The 25,744-nt window shown below is 40.0% G+C and overlaps 1 protein-coding gene across 9 annotated transcripts in view; it reads right to left on the reverse strand.

Annotated features, from left to right (window-relative positions):
- akap9 (A kinase (PRKA) anchor protein 9) overlaps positions 1-25,744 on the reverse strand; it is a 138,674-nt gene that overhangs the window by 85,887 nt on the left and 27,043 nt on the right. For all 9 annotated transcript variants that reach the window (XM_082186415.1, XM_082186414.1, XM_082186417.1 and 6 more), the window contains 7 exons: positions 24,556-24,717; positions 18,961-19,116; positions 17,779-18,039; positions 14,463-16,145; positions 13,043-13,117; positions 9,510-9,831; positions 8,515-8,719 (listed from right to left, as the gene is read on the reverse strand). In XM_082186415.1, coding sequence (XP_082042541.1) covers positions 8,515-8,719; positions 9,510-9,831; positions 13,043-13,117; positions 14,463-16,145; positions 17,779-18,039; positions 18,961-19,116; positions 24,556-24,717 — 2,864 coding nt within the window. The remainder of the gene's footprint in view (positions 1-8,514; positions 8,720-9,509; positions 9,832-13,042; positions 13,118-14,462; positions 16,146-17,778; positions 18,040-18,960; positions 19,117-24,555; positions 24,718-25,744) is intronic.

The following is a 25,744-nucleotide window of genomic DNA, read 5'->3' on the forward strand; positions in this document are numbered from 1 at the left end:
ACATATATATTATGTGAACACAAACTTTTATTTTGTATGTGATTAATCGTTGCCCAGCTCTACATCTGCATGTCATGTGATTATTAACCCTCATCATGCGCATGTGTTGTTAAATTATTGAAATATGAACTGAATCTCAGGGGAACGTGTTCGTTTAGAGGAGTTCAGAATCGCTGCCAGAACTAATCTTCAAAAACACACACACACACACACACACACACACACACACACACACACACACACACACACACACACACACACACACAATCACAGCTGACTGTGGTCGGCTTCAGCATATCAATACACTCCTTACTATGACCTTTAACACCATAGGAGGATTACAATGTATTAAAATACATGTCAAGAATAATAACAATAAATTATATAACAAACTAGAACGAAAAGGATACATTATATTTTGCATAAAAAAATGAGTGATGAGAATATGGGTGAAATATGAGTGTTTAGAGTTAATGAGCTCATGATTGAGTCATAAAGAAAAAATAATCAAGAGCTCATTAGGTAAGTCAATTAAACATATTTCACCCACCAAATTCTCATCATTCATTTTTTTAATGCAAAATATGTTTAATTGACTTTGTTTGGACACGGATGTTTTAGAATATCTTCTATCATGATCCAGCAAATAAAGTCACAGGTTTGAAACCGCATGAAATTCAGGCCTTGATTTCCTTCTTACTTTGTGGAGAAATAAAGCCCAAATATGAAGTGTTTTTCACAGAGAGTTAACACATGCACTCAGACACACGAGACTGTACTTCACGACATGATAGTGTTTCTTACCTCCGACATCCTCAATAGTGTGAGGTTTACCACATACATTAATAAGATCTTCTAACACCATGGGTATTTCTATAAAGAATATCCACTTTCCTCTATTTTCTCCGAGCTCTAACATAAATAATGTCAGGAACGGGAGACTTTAGATGGTGGAAGAGACTGGACATGATATGACAGATATCAGAGCTCAGGAAAGGCTTTATAAATGTATTCCTGCTAAAATAGCTTTCAAAAAATGTCTTTCCTTTCCTGTATTAGTCTTCTTCTGGCTTAAGGTGTTGCACACTCAGTGTTCTCGTGTTGGTCATTCGGTGGCTCGGAAGTGCTCGCTACGGATGCAAAAAACGTAGGAAATCGAGTGTGTGAACGTGATTGACATCGTGAGGTCGTATTTATTTTTTAACGTGCAAAAATTTCGGATGAGAGTTTCGGACTCAGTGTGCGAGGACCTTTACACTTATTTGTCCCGTGCGTGACCTCCCTCGTCCCGTTTTTTGTCAGTCTAACCACTGACTGATACAACAGCAACAGCAGCAGTGCTGATCACGACACCTGAGAATGAGCACCGACACCTGTCATCATCCAATCACAGCTTTTTTTTAATCATTCTTTTGAGACAAATCACTGTTTGATTTGCGAACATAATCCTCTGCCGTCGCCTCCGCTTCAACAGGGTATCTGCACAATTTTTAAAGTCAAATTTAAGGCTTTTTAAGACCTTTTTAAGACCTGAAGAAATCAAAATTAATACCGTACATCAGGGGTGCGCAATATTGACAAAAATATGTCTAGATATTTTCAAAGTTTTGTTGATAATAATTAAATGATATTTTACTGATTGTGTTTTTGTACTGGTACCCTGGCTGGTTTAGGCCTGTTGTTGACAGAAGACTCACGAAGATATTCATATTTGTTATATTCTATGCAGTGGTCAGTTCACAGTAGTGACTGAAATTAACATTTTTATTAAGGGGCAATATTTGCCACCTTAAATTGATTTCCAGGGGCATTTTCACCTATATATGGACATTGTTTCTAAATGTATTTAGAGGTATGCATCACCTTTTATGTCAAATTCTAACATTCAAATTAAATTATATTAGAATAACACAGTACCAATGTCAAAATAAATCATTCAATTAAAATCCATCCTTGCAGTGCAGAGGTGACACAGAAGCGGCATCAAAACTGGCATTAGCCTACTATATTTACACTTCATTTACAATTGCATAAATAAAGCTATTCAATATTTAAATATGAAATGATTTATAATTTTAACGTTTTAATTAAAGGATACTTTAAACTGAAACCACCAGTAGGTGGCGGCAAGTCACTGTCTTAATAAGCGAGTTGTTGGAGTCAACCGATTTGTTCAAACGGCTGATTCATTCAGAAAAACAAGTGATTGTTAATTGAATCGTTAAAATGATTCGTTCAAAACGTGGATTTCAGTAAAAAATTTATAAAATAAAAAATCATCGGCTTCATTATGAAATTCTCGTCGGCAATATAAAGTGAAAATTGACAATATTGTGTCCAAAAAGTAACTCACAATGTTAACTTTATTGTTCATTTAACTGTTGTATAAAATAAATAGCACATTTGCAATTGTGCACAGGAAAACGGCACTCTTGCTCATGTGATATTCTAATATGACAACATAATATGATATAAATATAAGACAAAAACTCATTTGGGCACATCTATAACTGCACTGACACATCACGCAGTGAAAGCAAGCATGAGAGAAACGCGATGTCAGCTCGCACTCGCAGTGCCTCGTACATAGTTAAAACAATGATTACAATATCATCATAGTTCATAGAAAACATTGCACACTCCTAAGCACATAAAGACTGAACTTACAACTGAACTGACATTTACTCGTTTTCTTCTCTCCTCTCGCGTGCTGGAGACATACGCAGGCTAATATACTGCCGTAAGTGACGCAAATTGTCACGTGAACAAGCAAATCCACCAAGATCATTAAAAAAAATAATAAGAGACACTAATTAGTTTTAATTTCGAAAGCATTTAGATAAGTCTAAGTCAAAGTGTCATCTAAAATTTAAGACCTTTCATAAATAAAAATAAGACTTTTTTTTTTACTTTTTATGGCCTTAAATTTAAAAAAAATCTAATTTAAGACCTTTTAAGACTTTAAGGATCCGCGGGGACCCTGTTCAAGCCGGACTCGACTTTTTTCCAGGATTCTTTGATGAATATAAAGTTCATAAGATATTTATCTGAAATAGAAAGCTTTTGTAACATTATAAATGTCTTTACTGTCACTTTTGATCAATGTAATGCATCCTTGCTGAATAAAAGAAGCAATTACTTTCTTTAGTTTCTTTCACAAAAACTAACCCCAAACTTCTGAACTGCAGGCCTAGTGTATAATGTTAAAAAAGCTTTCTATTTTAGATAAATGCTGTGAACGATGGTTTGTTTGTAATGTGACTTTTTTTAATCTAGGCTATTACATTAATATTCTTTTTAGAATTAAATTGTACAAAAATAATTAAATGTTTATGTCTGATAACCTTTTAAACACACACTTAACTACAGACACTGAAATGACGAACACTGTGCGACACAGTACAAATATTTTGAGTGTCCCTCATTTTCCTATAAAGAACCACGATTGTCCCGCATTTTCCTTTTCTGAAGTTGGCAACCCTATTTACACTTCAAACTTGGGGTGAAATTCTCAGTAAAAAAATAAGTCTAAAAAAATCAAGTAAATGGTTTTTAAAGTAAATCAGAAGCGATTGGGAAAAATCATGCAAATTCATTGGTTGAAAAGAGCGGAAACTCTACAGATCATCCATCGTATGGTTATTCAGAGCGACTAACAAATGAGGAACATCAGCCATTCATCACACACAGGACAGAGATATTCACATTACTACAGTGCCAAGAGTTAAGAGTGAGCTAGAGGAGGTCAGGCGCTTGAGCAGAAGAAAAACACACTTTCTGAAAGATATTTGATCATGAATATATTTCTGAAGCCCTTCCTGAGATCTGATCTGTCATATGGTGTCCATTCGGGGGCAGTGCTGCTCTTTCAGCATCTAAACTCTCCCGTTCCTGCCAGCGTATCAAAGCAGAGGAGCTTCTCTCGTCTGAGCACGTCCATCTGAGAGATGTGAGGTTTGGCGTCTCCGACACGAGCGCTGAAGGGTTTAAACACATCCATCATTTATGAAGCTCTTCAGAAACGCGTGTGATCCTTCAAACATCCGTCAGCAAGCAGAGAGACGGATGCTCACGTTTGTTTTACACACACCAGGGGTCTCATGTATAAAACTGTGCGTAGGATTCTTACTAAAAGTGTGCTTGCGCCCGAAAGACAAAAATGGCATACACCAAAAAATATTCAGCCTTATAAACCCGTGTGAACGCCAGAACCTGCACAAGATTCTCTTTATAATCCCAGTCAGCGGAAGATTGTGCACATGCGTCTCCTCCTTGAAATATCCATATATGAGCTTCCAACGCCTCGTTTTACTACGCATATCCGCATCTGCATATCATTTGCATATGCATATTCATCCACGTGATACCATGCTTAACGGTACAAGACATTAGGAGAATATGAGATGGATGTGCTAGTAGCCGATCCTTGCCTTGTTTTTGAATAAATCAATCAAATAGTGTAAAATAAAATAATATTTTGAATTGCTTTATATTTGTAATGGGAACAGATAGGCCTTGTTGTGCATTATTTGCACGAAAATATTTTCTCAGACAATCTGCTATTATCATGATAAGCACTTCTCTCTGTAGTTAAACATTAAAGCACAACATGCCACAGGAAAAGTGTTCAGAAGCATCGCATCCACTACAGATACTTATATTTATTGAACATACAAAATGTTGTAACTTCTCAGTAATGATTTCATGTAATTTAAGTGTTTAACTCCAGTAATGAGAATGGCTTATTTAATCTAAATGTTTATATCAGAAGTAAAACATAATTTAAATCATTCTTTTTTTTATGTAAACTGTTATTGTGAACATGCACTGTATTTATGATTATGTTTTATAATGAAGATTTACGGTTGTCCTTCATCTGCTGTTAGCTATGCGTCAGTGTCACTAAACGGCCCAGCGCTCTCGCTGGCGCGGACATTAAGAAGGGAAGGATGTTTGCTTCATGTGATAGGCTTGGTGAGGGAAATTATATTTGTATTATCTTTCTGTATATGTATAATTTTCTTAAAATGTTCTGTTTAAAAGTGACCAAAAAGCCATTGACTCCAGCTCACCATCGGTGTCGCCAAACGGCTCCGTCTCCAGAACGCTCGTACGCATGGGTCAGAGTTTGTGTGCAGGTGCGCACATTTTCTCGTCAAGTTTGTTTTTATAAATCACGACCTGTGCGTGTGAAGTGGCGTAGTGGCGTACGTCTCGTTCAGGCTCTGTTCTGTGCGACGCACCGGTTATAGATGAGGCCCCTGATGGCGGAGGCGGAGCTCTAATGCTGGTTAATGTTTAAAGAGCAGAGACTCGCTGGAAGTGTTGAATTATGACCCAGGAGACCTTCTGTTTTCAGCCTTTAGTGTGTAAATGTCAAACTGACAGCGAGGGAAAAGTTACTGGGCTTCGTTAAAAATGCTCAGCAGAGCGACTGAGAGAAACTCAGACTTTAATTAATACAATTAATAAAGGAAGAGTCCATCACAAACGATCTGTTCAACTCAGACGAACCCCTTAGATGAGGAGTTTATATCTCAATAACGTTCACATCTTCACGGTTCTCTGATGTTGGTGACATGAAAAACCAATGATATCTTGATATTCTCTGGGTTTTTATCGATAACTATAATTATACGATATTTTGCTGAGTGTGTTATTGCACTGGCACTTTGGCAGGTTTATGACTGCCGTGAACAGCTGACTCATAAAGTTTTCATATTCTTCCTATTCTGGTCAGTTCACAGCAGCGACAGAAATGATGTTTTCCAATAAGTTTACATACATTTTTTTACTTTTATGGGCATTTTTTATGGCCATTACTTTATAAAGCCATTTTTTAACCTAATTAAAAGTTTACATCATCTTTTATGTACAATTCTTACATTTAAGGGGTGGTATAATGCCCCTTTCACAAGATGTTAAATAAGTCTCTGATGTCCCCAGTGTGTGTGTGTGAAGTTTTAGCTCAAAATACCCCACAGATACTTTTATATAGCTTTCCTGTAGCTCAGTGGTAAGAGCATTGCGTTAACAACGCAAGGTTGTGGGTTCGATCCCAGGGGATTGCACATACCTATGTATAAATGTATAGGATAACGCAATGTAAGTCGCTTTGGATAAAAGCGTCTGCCAAATGCATAAATGTAAATGTCAAAATTGTCACTTTTTGAGGGTGAGCAAAAACGCAGAGTTTTGTGTCTGTTCTTTAAATGCAAATGAGCTGCTGCTCCCGGCACAGGGGGCGGAGCTTCAAGAACTCGTGTCCTATTACCTCACACAGACACACACTGAAAATTTCAAAAACTTTTAGCCTTTTATGTTCAAACCGGAGTCAGACAATGATGGAGAGACTCAAGAAGAAGTGACAACATGTAGAAGGAACAGGACATTTCTGAATGGTTAGTTGATGGATTTATGAAGCTGATGTAGAGTTATCTTCTAGTCATTGATTAGCATATTCTGTCATGATAACGTTCAAAACGCGTTCCCGGGGGCGGGGTTTAGGTAAATTTTTCCCGGGAAGAATGTGGTGTAGTCTCTACCAGCCGTTTGTTGTAGTCCTTAAAAAGTGATTTAAAAGCAAATACCTCCCTTTGCTTTGAACTTTGAGCATTTTAACTCTGCAGATGTTGTTTATGCTCAAACAGCAACATTACACACTAACTAAAGTTAGAAAAGAGAAATCATAATCAACCACCCCTTTAAATTCAATTAGAATAAATGACACAAAAGGGATTTACCAATTAAAATGAAATCATATCAACTAAATTCATCTTTGCACTGCAGAGAAAACACAGAGGCTGCGTCTGAAGTGGCATTTAGATTCATTTACACTGTTTAATGAAAGTCAGAGGGACATGAATGTGTTTATCCTGCTGTTATACAGGCAGAAACAATGTTTTGATGTTTTAAACATAAAACATTGAATACTGATACTAGAAAAGATTTAAAAAATGAATGCAGCAAGTCACTGTTAATGAGCGAGTCATTGAGATCCAACCGATTCATTCAAACGGCTCATTCATTCAGGAACGAAGCATTTGACTTGTCATGTCTTAATTAGTGAGTCATTGAATCATTCATTCAACCGATTTTTTCATTCAGTGATGAAACAAAACAGTGCTGTGGCTTTAAGACTATTTTTGTTGGCGAAAATATAGCAAAACAAGGCAATATTTGTGTATAAAATGTAAGTCACTTAATATTAACTTCTGGTTTATTGAACTGTTGTATAAAATCAATATCATATTTGCAATCATGCTAATATTTGGAGAAGAAAAAAAAAAGAGCACTCTTCGGTTGATATTAACTAAATGAAATTATATAAAAGACATACATAGGTATTTTGGCCCATTATCTTGAATATTGTGAGGGCATTATAAATACATTTTAACAGAGTAAATCACAGTGTATGTGTGCGCTCTCTAGATGTGTTTTTTTGTAAAGTGAGGGACATACTCGATAATGTACAACACAATATTATCATAGATGAGATATACTGCACACCTCTAAAGACATCATCTTTTTGTTCTGTTGTGCTGCTTTAAATCGATCAAAAGTGACAGTAAAGACATTCATAATGTTACAAAAGATTCTATTTCAAATAAATGTTCTTTTAAACTTACTTTTCATTGAAGCATCCTTAGAAATAATATCAGTTTCCACATAAATACTAAACTATTTTCAACACTGATAATAATCATAAATGTTTCTTGAGCATCTTATCATCATATTAGAGTGATTTCTGAAGGATCATGTGACACTGAAGACTGGAGTAATGATGCTGAAAATTCAGCTTTGATCACAGGAATAAATTACACTTTACTGTATATTCACATAGAAAACAGATGATTTACATTATAATAATATTTCACAGTTTTACTGTATTTTTGATCAAATAAACGCAGCCTTGGTGAGCAGAAGAGACTCTTTCAGAACGTAAAAAATCTTAGCTAATGACCGTTTGCAAAGACCCGCCCCCTTTAGTTACTGTTGCTGTGTCCCATAAGCCACGCCTCTCTCACGCCACATGTTCTCACGCAGTGAAACACACATCGCGGAGCAGAGAGGACACTGACAACACACTGAGACAGGACAGACCAGGTTATGTTGATATGAAACAAAGTCTCAACTTTCAAATTTGGTCATTTTTTAAAGAAATTTAAACAATAAATACCGTTTTGTGTGTCTTTAGTGTGTCTGACAGATCGCTCAGTTAAAGCGGCTCGTGAACCGATCATCTCTTCCTTCTAGTTCTTTTATAGCATCAAATAAACATGAATGAACATCAGAATGTTGTTTTAACTGCAGAAAGACGTCAGTACACACTGTTTCTCAAGTTCAAATCCTCCAAGGTTAATCTACTAACTCTCCTGACTGCTCTGTCGGACAAAAATGGCGGATGGCGGATTATGGTTGGTCAGATCGCCTGTCAATCGAACTCCCTGCGGAGGGTGAATTGGGAGCTAATGTAAGTGTGTGTTGCTGTATTGCGTGATGAAGAGGGGTCACCTGAAGAGCTCGTCTGCGCCCGTGAGCTCCTGCAGTCTCTGCTGAAGGAGGAGGATCTCGGATGTGAAGCGCTCCTGCGTCTCCTGCTTCTGCTGCTGGTAGAAGATCTTCAGCCGCTCCATCTCGCGTCGGTGAGTCTCCTCCAGCTGAGCCCAGGACTCCTGAAACTCAGCCTTCAGCTGCGGGACCATCGGCTCGCTCGGCTCTGCGGGAGCGGACCAAACACTGTCAGTTTATACTTTTACCATCAGATATACTTTTTTTTTTTTTTCAAGGTTTGCGTTCTCGAGCCGCCAGGCACTGTTTTGTGCGGATGAGCGGCCGAAGCGCGTTAAGGGTTCTGTTAGGCCGTGTGTCCACCAAAGCATTTTTTCACGCAGCTGGCGAAATTTTGCCAATTGTTTTCAATGGGAACGCCGTGTTTTTAAAACGCCATGAGTGTAACGAGGCGCTGAGCGTTTTAAGCGCTTTTTTACTGGTCGCCGAGAGTTGAAGAATGTTCAACTTTGGGTAAAACGCAGCGCTCATCACTGTCACTTTTTACCCAACAGTCCAATCACAGTGGAGGAGAGGCGGGACTAATACCACACCGACCAACCATTGGCCACATTCTGCTTGTACAACGTCAACAGATGACAACAACACGCATAATAACAGAACAAAATAATTTAAAACGAGAGAGAAAATACGTTACATTGTATCGACATTTCAATATAGAATCAACACAGAAACAAAATATGTATGAAATGAGATACTGGTAACACTTTCGCGGATATTCCGTATCATAACAAGCAAAGCGTCTCCACTGAAAAAAATGCCCTTATTTGGTTGTTTGCTTGCATTTCATTGAGACATAAAACATGGATAACATCTAGAAAAATACTTACAAAAGGAAAATGACAACTATATACTGGGGCAACTATAGGTGCCGGTGGGCTTAGGTTTAATAATAGATCTGAAACACCGGGGCTCGTTTCATGTGGCGTCCCACTGACCTGCGGACTGAGCGCTGAGGGCCTGTTGCTCCTGTAAACGCCGCAGCTCCTGCTCGTGTGTGTCCATGAGGTCCCGCTCTCGACTGCGCAGCTCCTGCTCGTGTGTGTCCATGAGCTCCCGCTCTCGACTGCGCAGCTCCTGCTCGTGTGTGTCCATGAGGTCCCGCTCTCGACTGCGCAGCTCCTGCTCGTGTGTGTCCATGAGCTTCCGCTCTCGACTGCGCAGCTCCTGCTCGTGTGTGTCCATGAGCATCTCGAGCTGCGCTGCGTGGATCTGCGACAGACTGATGCGCTGAGCCTCCAACTGCAGACGACACTCATCCTACACACACACACACACACACACAGCGTGAAGGACAGCGGACACACACCTGACCTCATGAGGTCTTAGTGATGGCAGGAACCTGTCTGGAATTGAAGGTGAAATAAATGTGCACATATTCTGATGCTGAAATACATCAGAGACAAATATACACCGCCGTTCAAAAGTTTGAGATCTGTAAGATTATTAATGTTTCTGGAAGAGTCTCTTCTGCTCTCCAAGGCTGCGTTTATTTGATCAAAAATACAGTAAAAATAGTGAAATATTATTCTAATGTAAATCAGCTGTTTTCTATGTGAATATATAGTGAAGTGTAATTTATTCCTGCGATCAAAGCTGAATATTCAGCATCATTACTGAAAATCCCAAGCTTTTGATTGGCAGTGTAAGTGAGTGAAACATGTAATTTTCTGCCTCAGCCAATGGCGGGAGTCTGTTTGACCGACCAATGACGAGAGGCCGGGCAGAGAAAAGGCAGCAGGAAAACCTGCTTGGAAACAATCAGTATTTCTGCAAAAGCCCTGTTTGGTGCCACTAATCTCACATTCACATCAGTGTGAGGTTTCCGCCTGGACATCTTGTGAGTCTTTATCTGAAACAATGATCTGAGAGAAGTGCTCAGATGAGCCAATCACACACACACACACACACATCTGTGGTTTAGCATATCATAAGACTGAGAGGCTCTTTTATACGAGACACAAAGAGTGTCGTACGGATTGATGTGATGACATCGCCACAGGCACAAATGAAGCATTTTAATGACCATCACAGGAATATGGAGATCGAGAAGCAATTAATGCCAGAGAAAAATTTGCTGCCGTTTATTCACAGGAAATACCGGCAAAGGTTTAATCGCAGGCTCCTGATAAATGTCACAGCTATTGCACTAATACCAAAGGGCAGATTCAGCTAATAGCACTGAGCTATCTGAGACGCACACACACTCACATTCACACACACAGTCTTTCAGTCTTTCTATTAAAAAATTTCACGTTCAATTCAAAGTGTTTCTTTGTAATTATTTGTTCAATTTACCAGCAATTTCTGAGTGAAAATTATTTCAAAGCAGAGCTTCTTTTGTTTGAAACGAGGATCACGATTCTGAACCGACAACTAAACAAAAACATGTAAGTTACTAGAGGTTCTGACAAAATATTAATTGCTGCAGTCTTTAAAAAATATATATATATAGATAATAAATCATAATCAATTATTTTGCTCAATATTGAAATCACGATTGTTTAACACGATTATAGACGGGTGATATGATCAAACTCTTATTTTATGATGAGAGTAATGTTAAATGTCGCTGAAATTTACATAATTATCAATACTTAATTACAAAACTAATATTAGGTTAATTAATAATTAAATTAAAAAAGAACAAATAAACTAAATTACAAATAAAATCAGAACAGAGCAAAAATACAAATGAAATAAACAAAGCTTTAGGTTTTTCAGATAAGCACTAGCCTATAACACTGCTGCACACATTACATACAGACTAATCGTATTAAAACTACAGTTTATTCATTCAAGAGCAGTGAATGACTTTATCTGTGTCTTTTGTTGTTTGATTAGGCTGCTGTCACTTTAAGAGCTAACGCACAGATCCAATATACCGTTACACACGCTCTTTCTGAAGTGTTTACATTCACTTAAAGGGATACTTCAGGATTTAGCATTAAGCTTTGTATTAGTAGAAAACCTGTTTCTTTTTTCGAATTACCGTGCTTCCCTCCCTCATGTCCCCCTGAGACAAGAGATTTATGTATTTTTTGTCTGGAAAAAAATCCTCCGATGACGCAAAAATCGTCAGCCAGTAGGAGGGGCTGTCCCACATGTTTTCAACCCGCCCATAGAGGGAGGGATCTCACTCACAGAATGTACACAGTGTCAGCCGTCTTTCTTTGGAAGCTAAGCTAACAGGCTCTTGTTCTGTGGAGAAAGCTGAGTATTAGGAGAAAGCTGAGTATTAGGGGTTACCATCCTCTTTTTCCCGGACATGTCCGGCCGTCGAGATCGTCCAAAACATCCGTGATTCCGCTTTTGCTTTCTGCAGTCGCCATTCATTGTTTACATGCACACCTTTTGTTTCAATCTAACTGAATTCATTCCAATTGGTGAATCTGAATGTAGTGTTTACATGAACGCTAAACAAGAGATCAGTTGATGTGCGTTTTAACATTGCTAAGAAAATTCCCGCTCCTCCGTGAGAGATACGAGACCGGCTCATCAGTAATGACGCCACCGGCCTCGCGCCGTTCTCCCGCGCCCCTCAGCCTCGTCCTGCTCGCCGTTCTCCCGCGCCCCTCAGTCTCGTCCTGCTCGCCGTTCTCCCGCGCCCCTCAGCCTCGTCCTGCTCGACACAGTAAACATGATGAATGGCGACTGTAGAACGCAAAAGCCGAATCCCGGACATTTTGGGCGATCTCGATATCCCGGGCAAACTCGTCACGGAGACTCACTAGTAGCCTAACCTTGTTGTTTTCAACTGCGCTCTCTAACCGGGAGGCGTGGCTTGGGAGTGGCCTCCTAGGGTAGCGAAGCAAGTGCATTCTGGGAGTTGTTGTCTTTCATCCACATAAGCCAAAAATACATTTTCTGGCTTTTCTCAGTCTAGAAAGCTCCAAATTCAAAAATGTCTTCACATTTCTTCTACATAAATGACCTATTTTAAATACACACTCATCTTTCCAGAGGTGAAGTATCCCTTTAAGACATAACAGACCATGTTTACAAGGTTACTTGCCAAAACGGCATTTCAACATATTTGTGTGTAGGTTATTTGATAATGTGAAGCCCATTTACTCCACTTATGAGGAGGCCACCTGGGGAACAGCGTCTCTATGCTTTTCATAAGAGTGTTTAATATCAAGCACGTCCCGCAGTTTAGCAGCAAGAGACTGCGTTATACAACACTCAGTTATTTGGCTGATCTGGATCTCTCTGGGTCAGAACGCACATCTGAAGGTCGCTGTGTTGTTCGCTGTGATCAGGCTTGTCAAAGGTTTAATAGACATCGAGCCGAATCGCTGTCATTCAGGACGAAGATCATGTGGGTGTTTTAACTTTTAATCGCGCAGCTCTATTTCAAAGTAAATCACGAACCATTTCTTTCAGTGCATGTGTCTCCTAAACTGTTGAGCTGCATCTATAAGATGACGAACAACACGAGTTTGATTTAGACAGACAGACAATTACTTACATGCTCAGCGACGTCCATTTCCAGAGGCAGAATCACACGCGAGTTTCCATCGACCTGAGCATCTCCCGTCTCATCCTGCAGAACACACACACACACACACACACACACACACACACACAAAGTTTAACTCATGAACACAACCATCCTGTAGGTGAGGACGGAGCATCATATCTAGCAAAACATGACATTTATCGAAAACAAACTCGTTCAGAAACTCAGCTGCATGATTACGACATCACATGCATGAGCTCATTAGCATACGACATCACATGTATGAGCTCATTAACATATTGCCCCTACATTTACATATCAACACCAGTGTTCATAAACTTCACCTGCACTGAAGAATAGTCATGTAAATGTCATCAATATGCAGATGTTAGTCGATCATTGCAAAGGTCATTTGCTAAATTAGCCGATACAATTTGGGTTAAAGGATCAAAGGGACACTTGAAAATTATCCAAAAAACATTTGGAGCAAGAAAAGTCTGCCAGGAAACTGCAGAGAACATGTCTGGGTCATATACAAATATATATCTATATGCTGAGCCCATTTTAAGCAACTAATCATATTTCAGGACCATTACGATTTGTTGACATGTGATATTAATTAATTTCCCCATTATCATTAATACAACACACACACAAAATCCCTCATGGCGATAATGTGAAGAAACTAGTTCAACTACATCCTGGATATGTAATATATGTACTTATTAATTTATAATTAATTTATATATATATTAATAAGTACCATTAATGTATGCTGAATTAAATAAAAACCTGCAATAATTGCTGACTAATGATAATTTGTTTAAGGTAAAATTAAGTAAAGCTCATCCAGCCTCATTAGGATAACGAGAGTTGTGCAAATGTGCTTAATTGTCATTACACTTACAAATAACATAACATTTCAAAAAGCCCTTTTATGTGCTATGGAAATAAGCAAATAAACATCTTTTTTCTTTTGCTCTAGCAGGACATGTGACCTGCATCTGCTTTACTGAGATTCACCCATAAATGGTCTTTAGAGACAAAAAAAGTGTAAATGAAGGCCTTTTCCATCAGAGCTGCCGAGATCAAAGAGTGTTTCACACACAGGGAGAATAAAGCTCATCTGTCTCTCTCTCTCTCCTATAACACAATCTCTCTCGCCCCTCGGTCCCCCTGCACTCTGTCCGAATCGCAATAATCTCTCGTTCGTTCTGGCTGGCGTTGAGTGCCCTCGATGCGCATCAGATCCTCCCACAGTTCTGCACAGATATATTATGCCCAGACCGTCTACCTCAAAGCAGCAGCTTCTTAAACGCAGAGCAATACAGATAAACCCAACTGTTGCACCGCGAGTTGTGAAGAGAGTCGATATGAACGAGCACGAACACTCGGTTTAATCATCATGAAACGGTAGCATGTTGCTTACCTGCTGCGTGAGGCTGAAGGAGACCGAGAGCTGCTCCTCGCGAGTGTGTGCGTGTGTGTGTGAAGCGAGCCGGCTCGCTGTAGTACTCGCAGGCGTCTCTCCCTCCCTCCCTGATCTGATGTGTGTGTGATGCGTCTCCAGCCCACCAGAAACACTGCAGTCCCGAACCAGCGCTTGATTTCTCATCTCCAGCTCGACCTGCAGGCGTTTAGCATCCGTTTCCGCTAGCGAGAGGCGCTCGGCTAAACTCTCCTTCTCTCTCTCGACCGCCTCCAGCTTCTCCATCAGCTCCGTCGTGTGCTTCTCACTCCCGTCCACCTCCTCGCGTCTCGTCTGCATCTCGGCGAGCTTCTTCTCGAACTCCTCGGCTTCTCTGATCAGGCGCTCCTCCAGTTGTGTTTTAGCGTTAGCCATGAACACGTACTCGTCCTTCAGCTCCTGGAAGTTGACCTGGAAGTTCCTCTCGGCGAAGGAGAACGTGTTCCTCTGCGTGTCGATCTCGTCCTGAAGCTCTGCGAGTCGCGTGGACGCCTGCTCATTCTCCAGCGTTAGCTTGTTGATCTTCTCCAGGAGATCGTTGATTTCGCTCTCTCTTCGTCTCTCCGGTTCCTCGGATTTCCCGCTTTCCTCGTTGTGTTTCAGCGCCTGAAGCAGCGCGACTCGCTCGCTCTCCGCTAACTTAAGCTTGTCCTCGTAGCCGTCGATAGCCTCGCGGTGTCGCACGCTCATCTCGTCCCGCAGGTTCTGCACGTTGAGCTGGCCCTCCCGCTGAAGGTCGTCTCTGAGTCGGGAAAGCTCTTCTTCATGGCTAAACAAGAGTTGCGTTCGAAGTCGTTCCAGTTCAGATTCCTGCGACTCCGCCATGCGATCCAACACCGCGTCTTTTTCCCGCTCTAGCATGTCGAGTTTAATCTTATAATTAGTGATTTCGGATTCATGCTTGACCTCGAGCTCGACGTTAGCCTTCTGCGCGGCATCAAGCGAGTCACGTAGGCGCTGCATCTCACCGACCTCTGACCTCACACTCCACAACTCGCTGTGTAAACGCTCAACTTGCTGCGCTAAACTGAGTTTTTCTCCACTCATCCGCGCTAACTCCTGCTCCGCTTTCTCTCGTAGCACTAGCGTCTCCTGCAGCTTCTGCTGGAGCTCGATGACCCTCACGTTCAGGACGTTGCTCTGAAGCACCTGACCTTTGAACTTCTCGATCTCTGATTGATGCTCCTGAACGATTTTCTCCACTTCGGCGCGACTTTGCTCTCGGATTCGATCCACTTCTGCCGCGTGTTGAATCCGAAGCTCGTGTTTCATCGCCGTGATCTGCTCCCCGTACATCTCGTCGAGCTCGGCTCGCAGCGAGTCGCTCTCTGATTGGCTGCCGTGATGATGGCAGCGCTGCTGGAGATCCTCCACGGTTTTCATGAGCTGCAGGATTTCTCCCGACGACATGCGCTCTTTCTGCCTGGACACGGTCAGCTCTCGTTCGCAGACGTCCAGCTCCTGGGCTTTCGCTGACAGACGTCGGTTCGCTTCTTCCGCTTGTTGTTTGCAGGTCTGAAGCTGATCCTGGAGTTGCGTGATCGACTGCTGATGCTCTGAGATCAGACGCTGATGATGTTCGGTGTTCAGTAAGTCCTTTTCTCGTACACTCTGCGCAGACGATTCTTCGGCTTGTGAGCGGAACTGGTGACAGAGAAACGGCATGTTTTTATTTCAAACAAGTTGTATTTAATTTCCTTAGACAAAAACTAAGACCACACTATTCAGTCAGGGTGTCTTTCACACAGCTCATTTGAGCTTGATCATTGGTTTATTCTTAAAGGGGTCATCGGATGCCCATTTTACACAAGTTGGTATGATTCTTTAGGGTCTTCATGTAAAGTTTGTAACATACTTTGGTTAAAACTCCTCAATGGTTGTGTAAAACAACACACCTTTACCTCCTCAAAACCAGCGCTGTTCACAGCGACCCGTTTCAGTGCATGTCTCTTTAAATGATAATGAGCAACTGCTCACAGAGCACAGAGTTTTGGTTCAACCACAGAATAAAATAAAATTAAAAAAAGGTAATTGCTACAGAATTTTAATAATTTTAATAATTCTCGTTACAATCATAGTCATCATTACAGTTATTTTTATAATTATCATTACAATCATAGTCATCGTTTCATCGTTATAGCTTTTTTTATTATCGTTACAACCATAGTCATCGTTATAGTTATTTGTATAATTATCGTTATTACAATCATAGTCATCAAATAAAAAAGGTAATTGCGACTTTTTCCAACAATTCTCACTTTTTTCTCAGAATTCCGAGATAAATTCCCAATTGCGAGTTATAAACTATATACTATATAAAAACTTGTAAACTATATAAAGTTCATAACCTTCATTCCTCATTGCGAGAAAGTCAGAATTGTAAGATAAAATACCTTTTAATTTTTTATTCCATGGTGGAAACAAGCTTCCGTAACGAGGAGACGTTTACAAGCAAAATTATTTAATTTATTTAAATACAACAAGTATACTAGGCTTTAAAATATTTCTGCTTCAAACTGTATTTATTTAATAATTATGGAATTATGCATATAATAAGAATTGAATTAAATCCCAGATTTATAAACAAGTAGATGCCAGAATTATAAACAAGCTGTAATCTATAAACAAAAACTGAATTTAAGACTTTTTAAACACCTACTTGTTATTCTCACACATACTCCTAAATATATTTTACAGTTCACACACACACACACACACACACATCTATTTTTAGTCGCAAATGCTAGAAGGTGATGTTTTGGTTGTTTCAACGAGTGTAAAAACGCGCCTGTGCATTTGCTGAACCTCCATGAACAATAACATCATTTTTTTTAGTGCCGTCAACGTTAACGCGGCATGCGATTACTTTTTGTCCAGATTAACGCGTTGAAATATTAAATGCACTTAACGCAACATCCGTACATTTTACTGTCTTCCTTTAGCTAGCGGTACATTAGCTACATGATCACCCTCTTGTTCATGCAAATGCTTCTAAAGCATTCAAGCGCGACAAGACAAAAGAGGCCGAGAATATACTGTCTTTATGTTGTTTCTACATTAATTTGGAGATTAACTGTGAAATGATTACATTATAAAATATATAAAAAATGTATAAAAACGAGTTTTTAATTGTGATTAATCACTGAAAAAATGTGCGATTAATCTAGTTAATTTTTTTAATGGATTGACAGCACTAATTATTTGGCCTGATTTGAGCCAAGCGTATGACGCCGGAGCACATGACTGGAAACAGCAGGTTTCATCAGTGAACTCTCACCCTCTCGGCTTCACTCAGCCTCTCCTGAAGCTGTGTGATCAGTCTCAGCTGCTCCTGTGTCTTCTCCTGGTGACCTCTGACCTGCGCGTCCCTCTCGTCCAGCTGCTGCTGGTGACCTCTGACCTGCGCGTCCCTCTCGTCCAGCTGCTGCTGGTACTGCGTGATCTTCTCCTGGTACAGCGTGATCTGCTGACGGGCCTGGAGAAGATCTGAGGCGGTGGAGCTGATGCTGGAGCTCCTCAGGATCTCACCGGCCTGCAGCTGAGGGAAGACCGAGACCGTCAGGAAATGACATATGACCTCACAGACAAGCTTCTGATATGATGGTTTAGTGGACGAGGTGAGACAAATGTTATATCGATTTATTTATTTGTTTCAATAATAAAAATTACCAAACAAACATAGTTCTAGCTTTCAGAACGATTTATTTTCCAGCTGGTGAATGATAAAAATTGACAGCCAATCAGAACCCATCCTGCTTTAAAGAGCTTGAGCATTTAAAAAAGCAGACGACATAATAAACGGAATGTTAGTGTGCGTTGGTGTGGATGCTAATACAGTTATTGTTATAGTTTTCTTTTCAGTATAGCTATCGTTATATTCATCGTTATAGTTATAATTATTATTATAGCTATCGTTATATTTATCATTACTTATCGTTATTGTTATAACTATCGTTGTTATCGATATAATCATTGTTATAATTAGCATTAGTTATCATAGTTGTCATAGTCTTCATTGAAGTTATCGTTAGTTATTGATGTAGTTATTTTTATAGTTAGCATTGTAGTTATCGATATAGCCTTCGTTACAGTTATTGTTAGATTAGTTCTCATTATACTTCCCTTTATAGTTACCGTTATAGTTATCACTAGTCTTCATTAAAATTACAGTTATTGTTATACTTATAGATGTAGTTATTTTTATAATTATCATTAGTTATCATTATAGTTGAGTTATAGTTACAATTATAGTATTTTTAATAGTTATCGCCAGTCATCATTAGTTATTTTTAGAATTATCGTTACAGTTACAGTTATAGTTATCATTATAGTTATTTGTAGTTACAGGCTGTTCTAAATAATAAGGCAATCATTATAATGAAGTGTTCTGTCCTCATGTAAAGCATCGCGCAGGAACAGTAGCGACGCGCGTCTGGTAGGGTCTGGTAGGGTCTGGTACCTGTTGGAACTGGACCTGCAGTTTCTGGCTCTGCTCGGTGAGCTGCAGGAACTCCCTCATCACCTCCTCCTTCTCGGCCCGCGCCTGCTGCATGTTAGCGGTGAGCTGCGTGATGATCTCGTCCCTGTGTTTCAGCGCCTCCTCGAACTCCGGCAGCTGTGGACACACACACACACACACACACGTTTACAGACGACACGTCATTTCACCAACCCTGGACGCCTCTGGCAGCGTTTTCAGACCGACTGGCTGTGTAGCGAACTTAACTTGTGCGCAAATTTGGAATAACGCATATTTAAAAAAAACTGTGTTTTCATGTAATGCGTTTAAAGGTGCAGTGTGTGATTTTTAGCGGCATCTAGTGTGATGTTGCAAATTGCACCCAACAGAAGTTACGGTGGCCGACAGGAAGTGATGTCGTCGTCTGAGACAGCAGAGAGTAGCCAGTTAATCAATAAGCTTTCTTTACAAAGATAAAGTACGAAATAAGGTTTACTTTATTATTCAAGGTTCTCTTTTTTGGCCATTTTTTCAAAATCACTTAAAATCCTATTCCTAACCCACTTACAGCCACTGAGTTAGAAGCACTGAAATAAAAATTAAGCAATTTAATCATCTGTGGAACGGGCAGGACTCGAAAAACTCCAGCCAATCATTTCCAAGACCACCTAGAATCATTGGACAGTAAGTGCGTCAATCAAACGATCGTACCATCCCCCCCTCCCCCATCCATGTCCATGTTCTTTGAATGGGTGGAGTCAAAGGAAAGAAGGTAGGACCATTTGAGTTGTGTATTTTCAAAATCTGCCGGCCGTTTTGCAAATCACATACCCCACCTTACAGTAAAGCGATGTTATTGCGAATATTATCATTCATTCATCATTGTGTCAGTGTTTTATTCGCTTCTTTGCACGAAGAACAACATAGTGACGAAACACGTTTGTCCGTTTAGGGCCACTGTAGAAACATGTGGATGTAAGCGGACCCGCGGTGTGTAGAGAGAAATGCCTCATTCTAAGCTAATAAACACATGACGGTTCATTATATAAGGTAATGAATATGATATTGCATTTCTGTCAACAGATCCTCCTAAATATAACACAGTGCACCTTTAAAAAAACTAAATCCCTTCCTGGGAAATTGGTTAGTGATTAGTTCAAAAGGAAGAAAGATTGGTTAGAAAGAAAGATTGAAAGAAAGAAAGAAATGTTGGAATCACTTTCAGAACGATGTTTTCCAGCTGATGAACAATAAAAACAGTGACAGCCAATCAGAATCCATCCTGCTTTAACGAGCTCGATCAGACAAAAACTTCAGCAGCGCTCATAATGAACAGAGCGATATTGTGCACTGGTGTGAATGCTAATATAGGTATAGTTATCGTTATAGTTTTCATTATAGCTATTGTTCACATCATTTCAGCAACCCTGGACGTCTCTGACAACGAGCAGCGATGTTGCGGATTTAACTTGCGCACATTTGGAACAACAAATAAAAAAATTTAAACGTGAATAAAGCAGCATTTCATGCAATGCGTTTAAGAAAACAAAATCACTTTCTGGAAAATTGGTGCAAAATATCAGTAATAAAAGTGTAAGTTTCTGCAATCGGGTTCTTTTCCCTCCATCATAAACGAGTGTGTCTCAGAGCGTCAGACGAAACACAGTAAACGCTGTCATGTTCTCTCGCGTTCGGATGCTGGTGTTCGGGAACACACTCGTGTGAGACGCTTCTAGAGGGAATTACACCAAATCATTCTGATCACACACTTTGACTTTCAGAAACACCAAACCAACATTAGAGATGCTGCGATGCCATTGGTCCACTGGTTACTCCAGTTATCCAATCACAGCTAACGCTAAGTCACATGAGGTTAGAGGGATTTATTCGGTAAACGTGCTTCCATCGTAGTTTATGTGCATGTCTTCTTATCAGATTAAAAATGATCAGTCTGAATTGAGCAAATTCAGTTTTTATGCTCATTTTTTAAATTAAAGCACATCTTGTTGTTTCAATCCAGCCATTCTTTGTTTCCATTCCATTCTTTATGCAAAAATCCCAAATTCTGCATATAAATAGGTGGATGGAAGCATAGCTAGTCTTGATGATTAGGTTTTTGGACTGTTATGAAGCCTAAGTGAAACACCTCCTCAGGTCTCGAACAGCAGGGGACCGTCTACATTCAATGAAACACCTTCTCCTGCAGATTTACATGACAGAAAGTGACTTTCTTGGCAGCATAATAGAGTCCATGTCAAGAAGAAAGATCGGTGGTATTGTTGAAAGTCTCACGCAGAGAAAGAACTGAGACTCTACAGAGTGAGATCTGCACTAATCACAGCGAGGTCACGCATCATCCATAGACACTCATCTAGCGCGTCTCACAGCAAGGGTCCGGAATCGAATACTTGTTATAAAATACAAATTTTGATTCCTCTTATAGATTCCCCTGTGAGCATTTCAACCTGACTTTAAAGCATTCAAGCGAGAGACGACTCGCTGTTTTCTGTTCTCAGGCGTGTGTGTATCAGTATATTGGATCAGTGCAGCTCTTAAAGTGACAGCAGCCTAATATTCCTGCTGTCATCTCTATAATAACACAATGTATATTTTATTAAAAAAACTCTTAAAAACTCTTAAAACACTGTTACGATATTTCAATCGTAATAAGACTAAATGTGAATGATATCCACAGTGTTTTTCTTTTTTACCTTATTGGAATCGACAAGAATCGAAATAGTTATAATTCAAAGATGCCCGACACCAATGTTCCCTCTAAGCTGCGCGCGCGGCCACGCAGGCCAGTCGAAGTGGCCGCGCAATAGATTTTTCAGACCGCGCACATTTTTCAGACCGCACAAACGATTTTTTTTTCAGGGGTTAAACATCTGAGCATCAAAGGCGATGCAGGCTAATAAACAGTAGCGGTTTTAGGCACGGGCGAACCGGGCAGTCACATGGGGGCGGCACGAGCAGTTAAAAAAAATCCCCTGCGCCAAGAAGCGGGTTTCTTTTATCTTTCATTTCACTCACTGTGTGGGGAACTGCCACAGGGGCGCGGGAGACCACCAGTAGCTGGTGCATGGCCAGATTGGAGGTATAGCTCGCGAAGGGGCCGTTCACATATTGCGTCTTTTGCGCGCTCAAGCTCGTTATTTCAAATGTACCGGTAGTCGCGTGGGTAAGGGGTGCACCCAAACACTACGGGTGTTTTTCTCCTCTCCGTAAATAAATCTGGTAACTTAACAGAGCTAAGTGCTGCTAGGTGGTGGTAAACCATTAGCTACTAAAAAAAAACATCTTTGTCGTTGTGGAGAGCGCAGTTAAAAAAGATAAGCTATAATGTGCATTGCAAATGTCAGTAATTTATCTTTTTTGACTCATTATTTTTATAAAAATGATTTAAAGGGTGAAATATGTGAGGTTTATCTTTTTTTAAAAACCTTTTTTTTGTCAAAACTTTATTTGAACTTGTTAGTAGATAAGATGTTGCAAGAAACTCCTTTAAAATCTGGCCATCATCTTTAATGTTATTATTTTAATGTTTAAGTAGCCTAAGCAAATATTTAGTTATTTGCTGGTTTTTGACATAAAACAGGGCTCGAATTTCGGCGCGGGATTGCGGGTATTGCGCATAATTTTAATCATTCCCGCAGATCTCCCATTTATAATGCGGGAAATTCCCGCAAACATTGATTCACTTTAGCATGTAGGTTGTATTAGTAAATTAATCCACACAGATTATAAAATCAAATCAGTCATTTTAAAACTGTCTGCGAGACGCAATTTCACAAACAGCGTGAGTGATTCAGCGGTGCTGCGTCTTCTATCTCTCGTCTCTCAAAATGGGTTGCACAAGGTAATCGTTAAGCGCGCTGCAGGCGGCGATAACACTCTCGCGTTTCGGAAGTCGGGATAGACGGAATTTTCACTTGCATAATCGGGCCAGCATTGCATCATGAGTAACTAAAGTTTACCATTTGCACGTCTTTTTAAGTCTTACCAGTTTAAACATTCACGCGATTTTAAACTATTCGGTAGCCTACTTGCGCGCTGTCTGAGAGATGTTTTTTTTCTCTCTGCACACATACATAGAGTAAAGCCGCCTCACAAACAGCTCGCGGGTAACAAAAGTTATTTTTCGTGGATTATATCAAAAACATGCGAAAATTATGTCAATTTCGGTCTTGGTGAGTGTCCTCTAGTCTAAACACAGTCGGTTATGTCTTAAATAAGTATAAATCGCACGAGACCGTATAATGAAAACAGGATCCGTGCACTAGCTCTTAAAGGGATAGTTCACTTTGAAATAAATTTTTGGTATGTTTTAGCTTACCTCAAGGGCATCCAAGATGTAGGTGTCTTTTTTTCCGCAGTAGTTTCAATTTTGATATTTTTAAGTCAAACCGTTCTTGTCTGTCAGTCATATAATGCAGGTCTATGGTCACCACCTCAAAGAGTATGCACAGAGTCCAAATTAAACAATTCCCCATCGTAAGTACACATTGATGGCCTAAGACACGAAACGAGCGGTTTGTGTGAGAAAACGAACAGTATTTATATCGTTTTTACCTCTTATACACAGCCACGTCCAAGTGATCTGAAGGCGCGCGCGCGCATCCTGACGTGTGACGTGTACGCAGACTGGTGCATAGATATATACACTAGATGTCGCCTTGTCTAATTACTGCGGAATAAAAACTACTGCGGAAAAAAAGACACCTACATCTTGGATGCCCTTGAGGTAAGCTAAAACATACCAAAATTTAATTTCAAAACGTGAATCCCCTATGGCTAACTCAGGCTCGTGGTCATTTTCGGCAGGTCGTGTGGTTGCGAATTGCTCACAGTACTGAAATGTGCGCTCAGAAAAAAAAAAATTTGCTCAGTGCTGAAAAAAATTAGAGGGAACATTGCCCGACACACAGCACAGCTCTGTAAGGCCGCGATCACACAGAATGTGTTTTCTGCAGTGAGAGGCGCCTTTCTTAAATTGTTTTCTATTGGCAGTGAGTGTTTTGCACACTGTTTATGTGCGTCGCGGTTTAACCGCCCGCTGCGCCTCGCTGTGTTTTAGTTAGAGCCTCTGAACGCCTCTGAATCACGTTTTTTCCCCACTGTCCAATCAAATGAATGGAGAAGTGGGGCTTACGTTGTAGTGACGCAAGTTCACAGTTGCTTTGAAAGTCCGGAGACTGTGATGATGGAGGAGGAACTTGTAGAGAAACTTTCGTTACCAGGAGCTTAACGACTTCACGAACCGCCACTACCCCAATGCTAACAGAAAGTAAATAAAGTTAATAAAAAGCTAATAAGACAGTTTACTTAACAGCAAACCAAAGGTTCTAGAGCACTCGCGCCACAATCCGGGATTAGACTGACAGGACAGCTGATTTGGGTGGTTGCCTAGCAACAAAAAAACGCACTCGAACACGGTGTGTCCAGTATTTCTCACCCATCACCTCCGGACATCAATTGCCTTCTCAAAAGTATTTTTAATTTTCAAAATACTTTATTTTAATACTTGAAATTCGGTGCGACTCGCGTTTTCAAACCTGAAAAACCCGTTGTCCTGGACGGGACGTGCACACACACCTGCTGGCCTCCTTCGGCCCCGAACGCTCTCCTGATCTCCTCCAGCTCGCGGCTCAGCTCTTCGATGGCCATGCTCTTAGCAGCCAACTCGTCCTCCATGACCTGGATCTGACTCTGAGGGTCAGGCTCCATCTGTGCTTCAGACTGAGCGAGATCCTCCTCCTGTGGGAGAAACCAGAACCAGAGCAGAGTCACAACCAGAACCAGATCCAGATCCAGATCCAGAACCAGAGCAGAGTCACAAGCAAAACCAGAACCAGATCCAGAACCAGAGCAGAGTCACAAGCAGAACCAGAACCAGATCCAGAACCAGAACCAGAACCAGATCCACTCATTAAAGGTGGCATCAGTGATTTTTCAGTGACCAGCTTTTTCTTCAGCTCTGACTTCGTGTGCAGCCGTGCACGAGCACAAAACCTCACAGCACCCTCCCCCTGTCAGTGATTGGTTGGAACACTATTTGTTTTGGTTTTGAGTGTTTGGCTAAACCATTTGTTTTTGTGTGCAGATCTCAGAGCCTAGGCTGCCTACAGAGACGCGTTTTTTTGACGGCATGCTAATGGGGCGGGCAGCTAGCGGATCGTTAGGAAAGATTAGATGAATGTGATACAAAATATTTTTGGGCCTAAAATCACTGATACCACCTTTAAACACCCTTTCCACCCAGTGGTGCCGGAGCTCGGTCAGGAGAATCTGGGAAACTTCTACTGAATCTCAGGGTTATTATAGTTAACTAAAACATTTTTGTTAATTGAAACTAAGAAAACATTAATTGAAATAAAATGTAATATAAAAAAAAAAAAACTTTTTTTATTTAGTAAACTTTTCTACATTTCTAATTAATCACAGGGTTATTATAGTTTTAAAAAATATCTTAAACTTATTTTATTTCAGTTTATTTTTCAGCTTGTTTATTTATTTTATTTAGAAAGATCAATTATTAAATTGTTATTAAAACATAAATATCATTCATTTAATTATTGAATCACCAAACAAATTAATAAATGTACCTTTTATGTCATTTTATTATTTTTTTGCGCTAATGTTTTTATTTAAAATTAATTTACACAAGCTCGTGCTTAAATAACAATCCAAAAATTATGAAATAAATAAAATAAATAATAAACAAATAAAATGAGTGCAAACAAATGCTAAAATGAAAGAAATAAAAGATACAATACATTTTATT

The sequence above is a fragment of the Leuciscus leuciscus genome (genome assembly GCF_965113295.1).
Source record: "Leuciscus leuciscus genome assembly, chromosome: 12".
Classification (NCBI taxonomy): domain Eukaryota; kingdom Metazoa; phylum Chordata; class Actinopteri; order Cypriniformes; family Leuciscidae; genus Leuciscus; species Leuciscus leuciscus.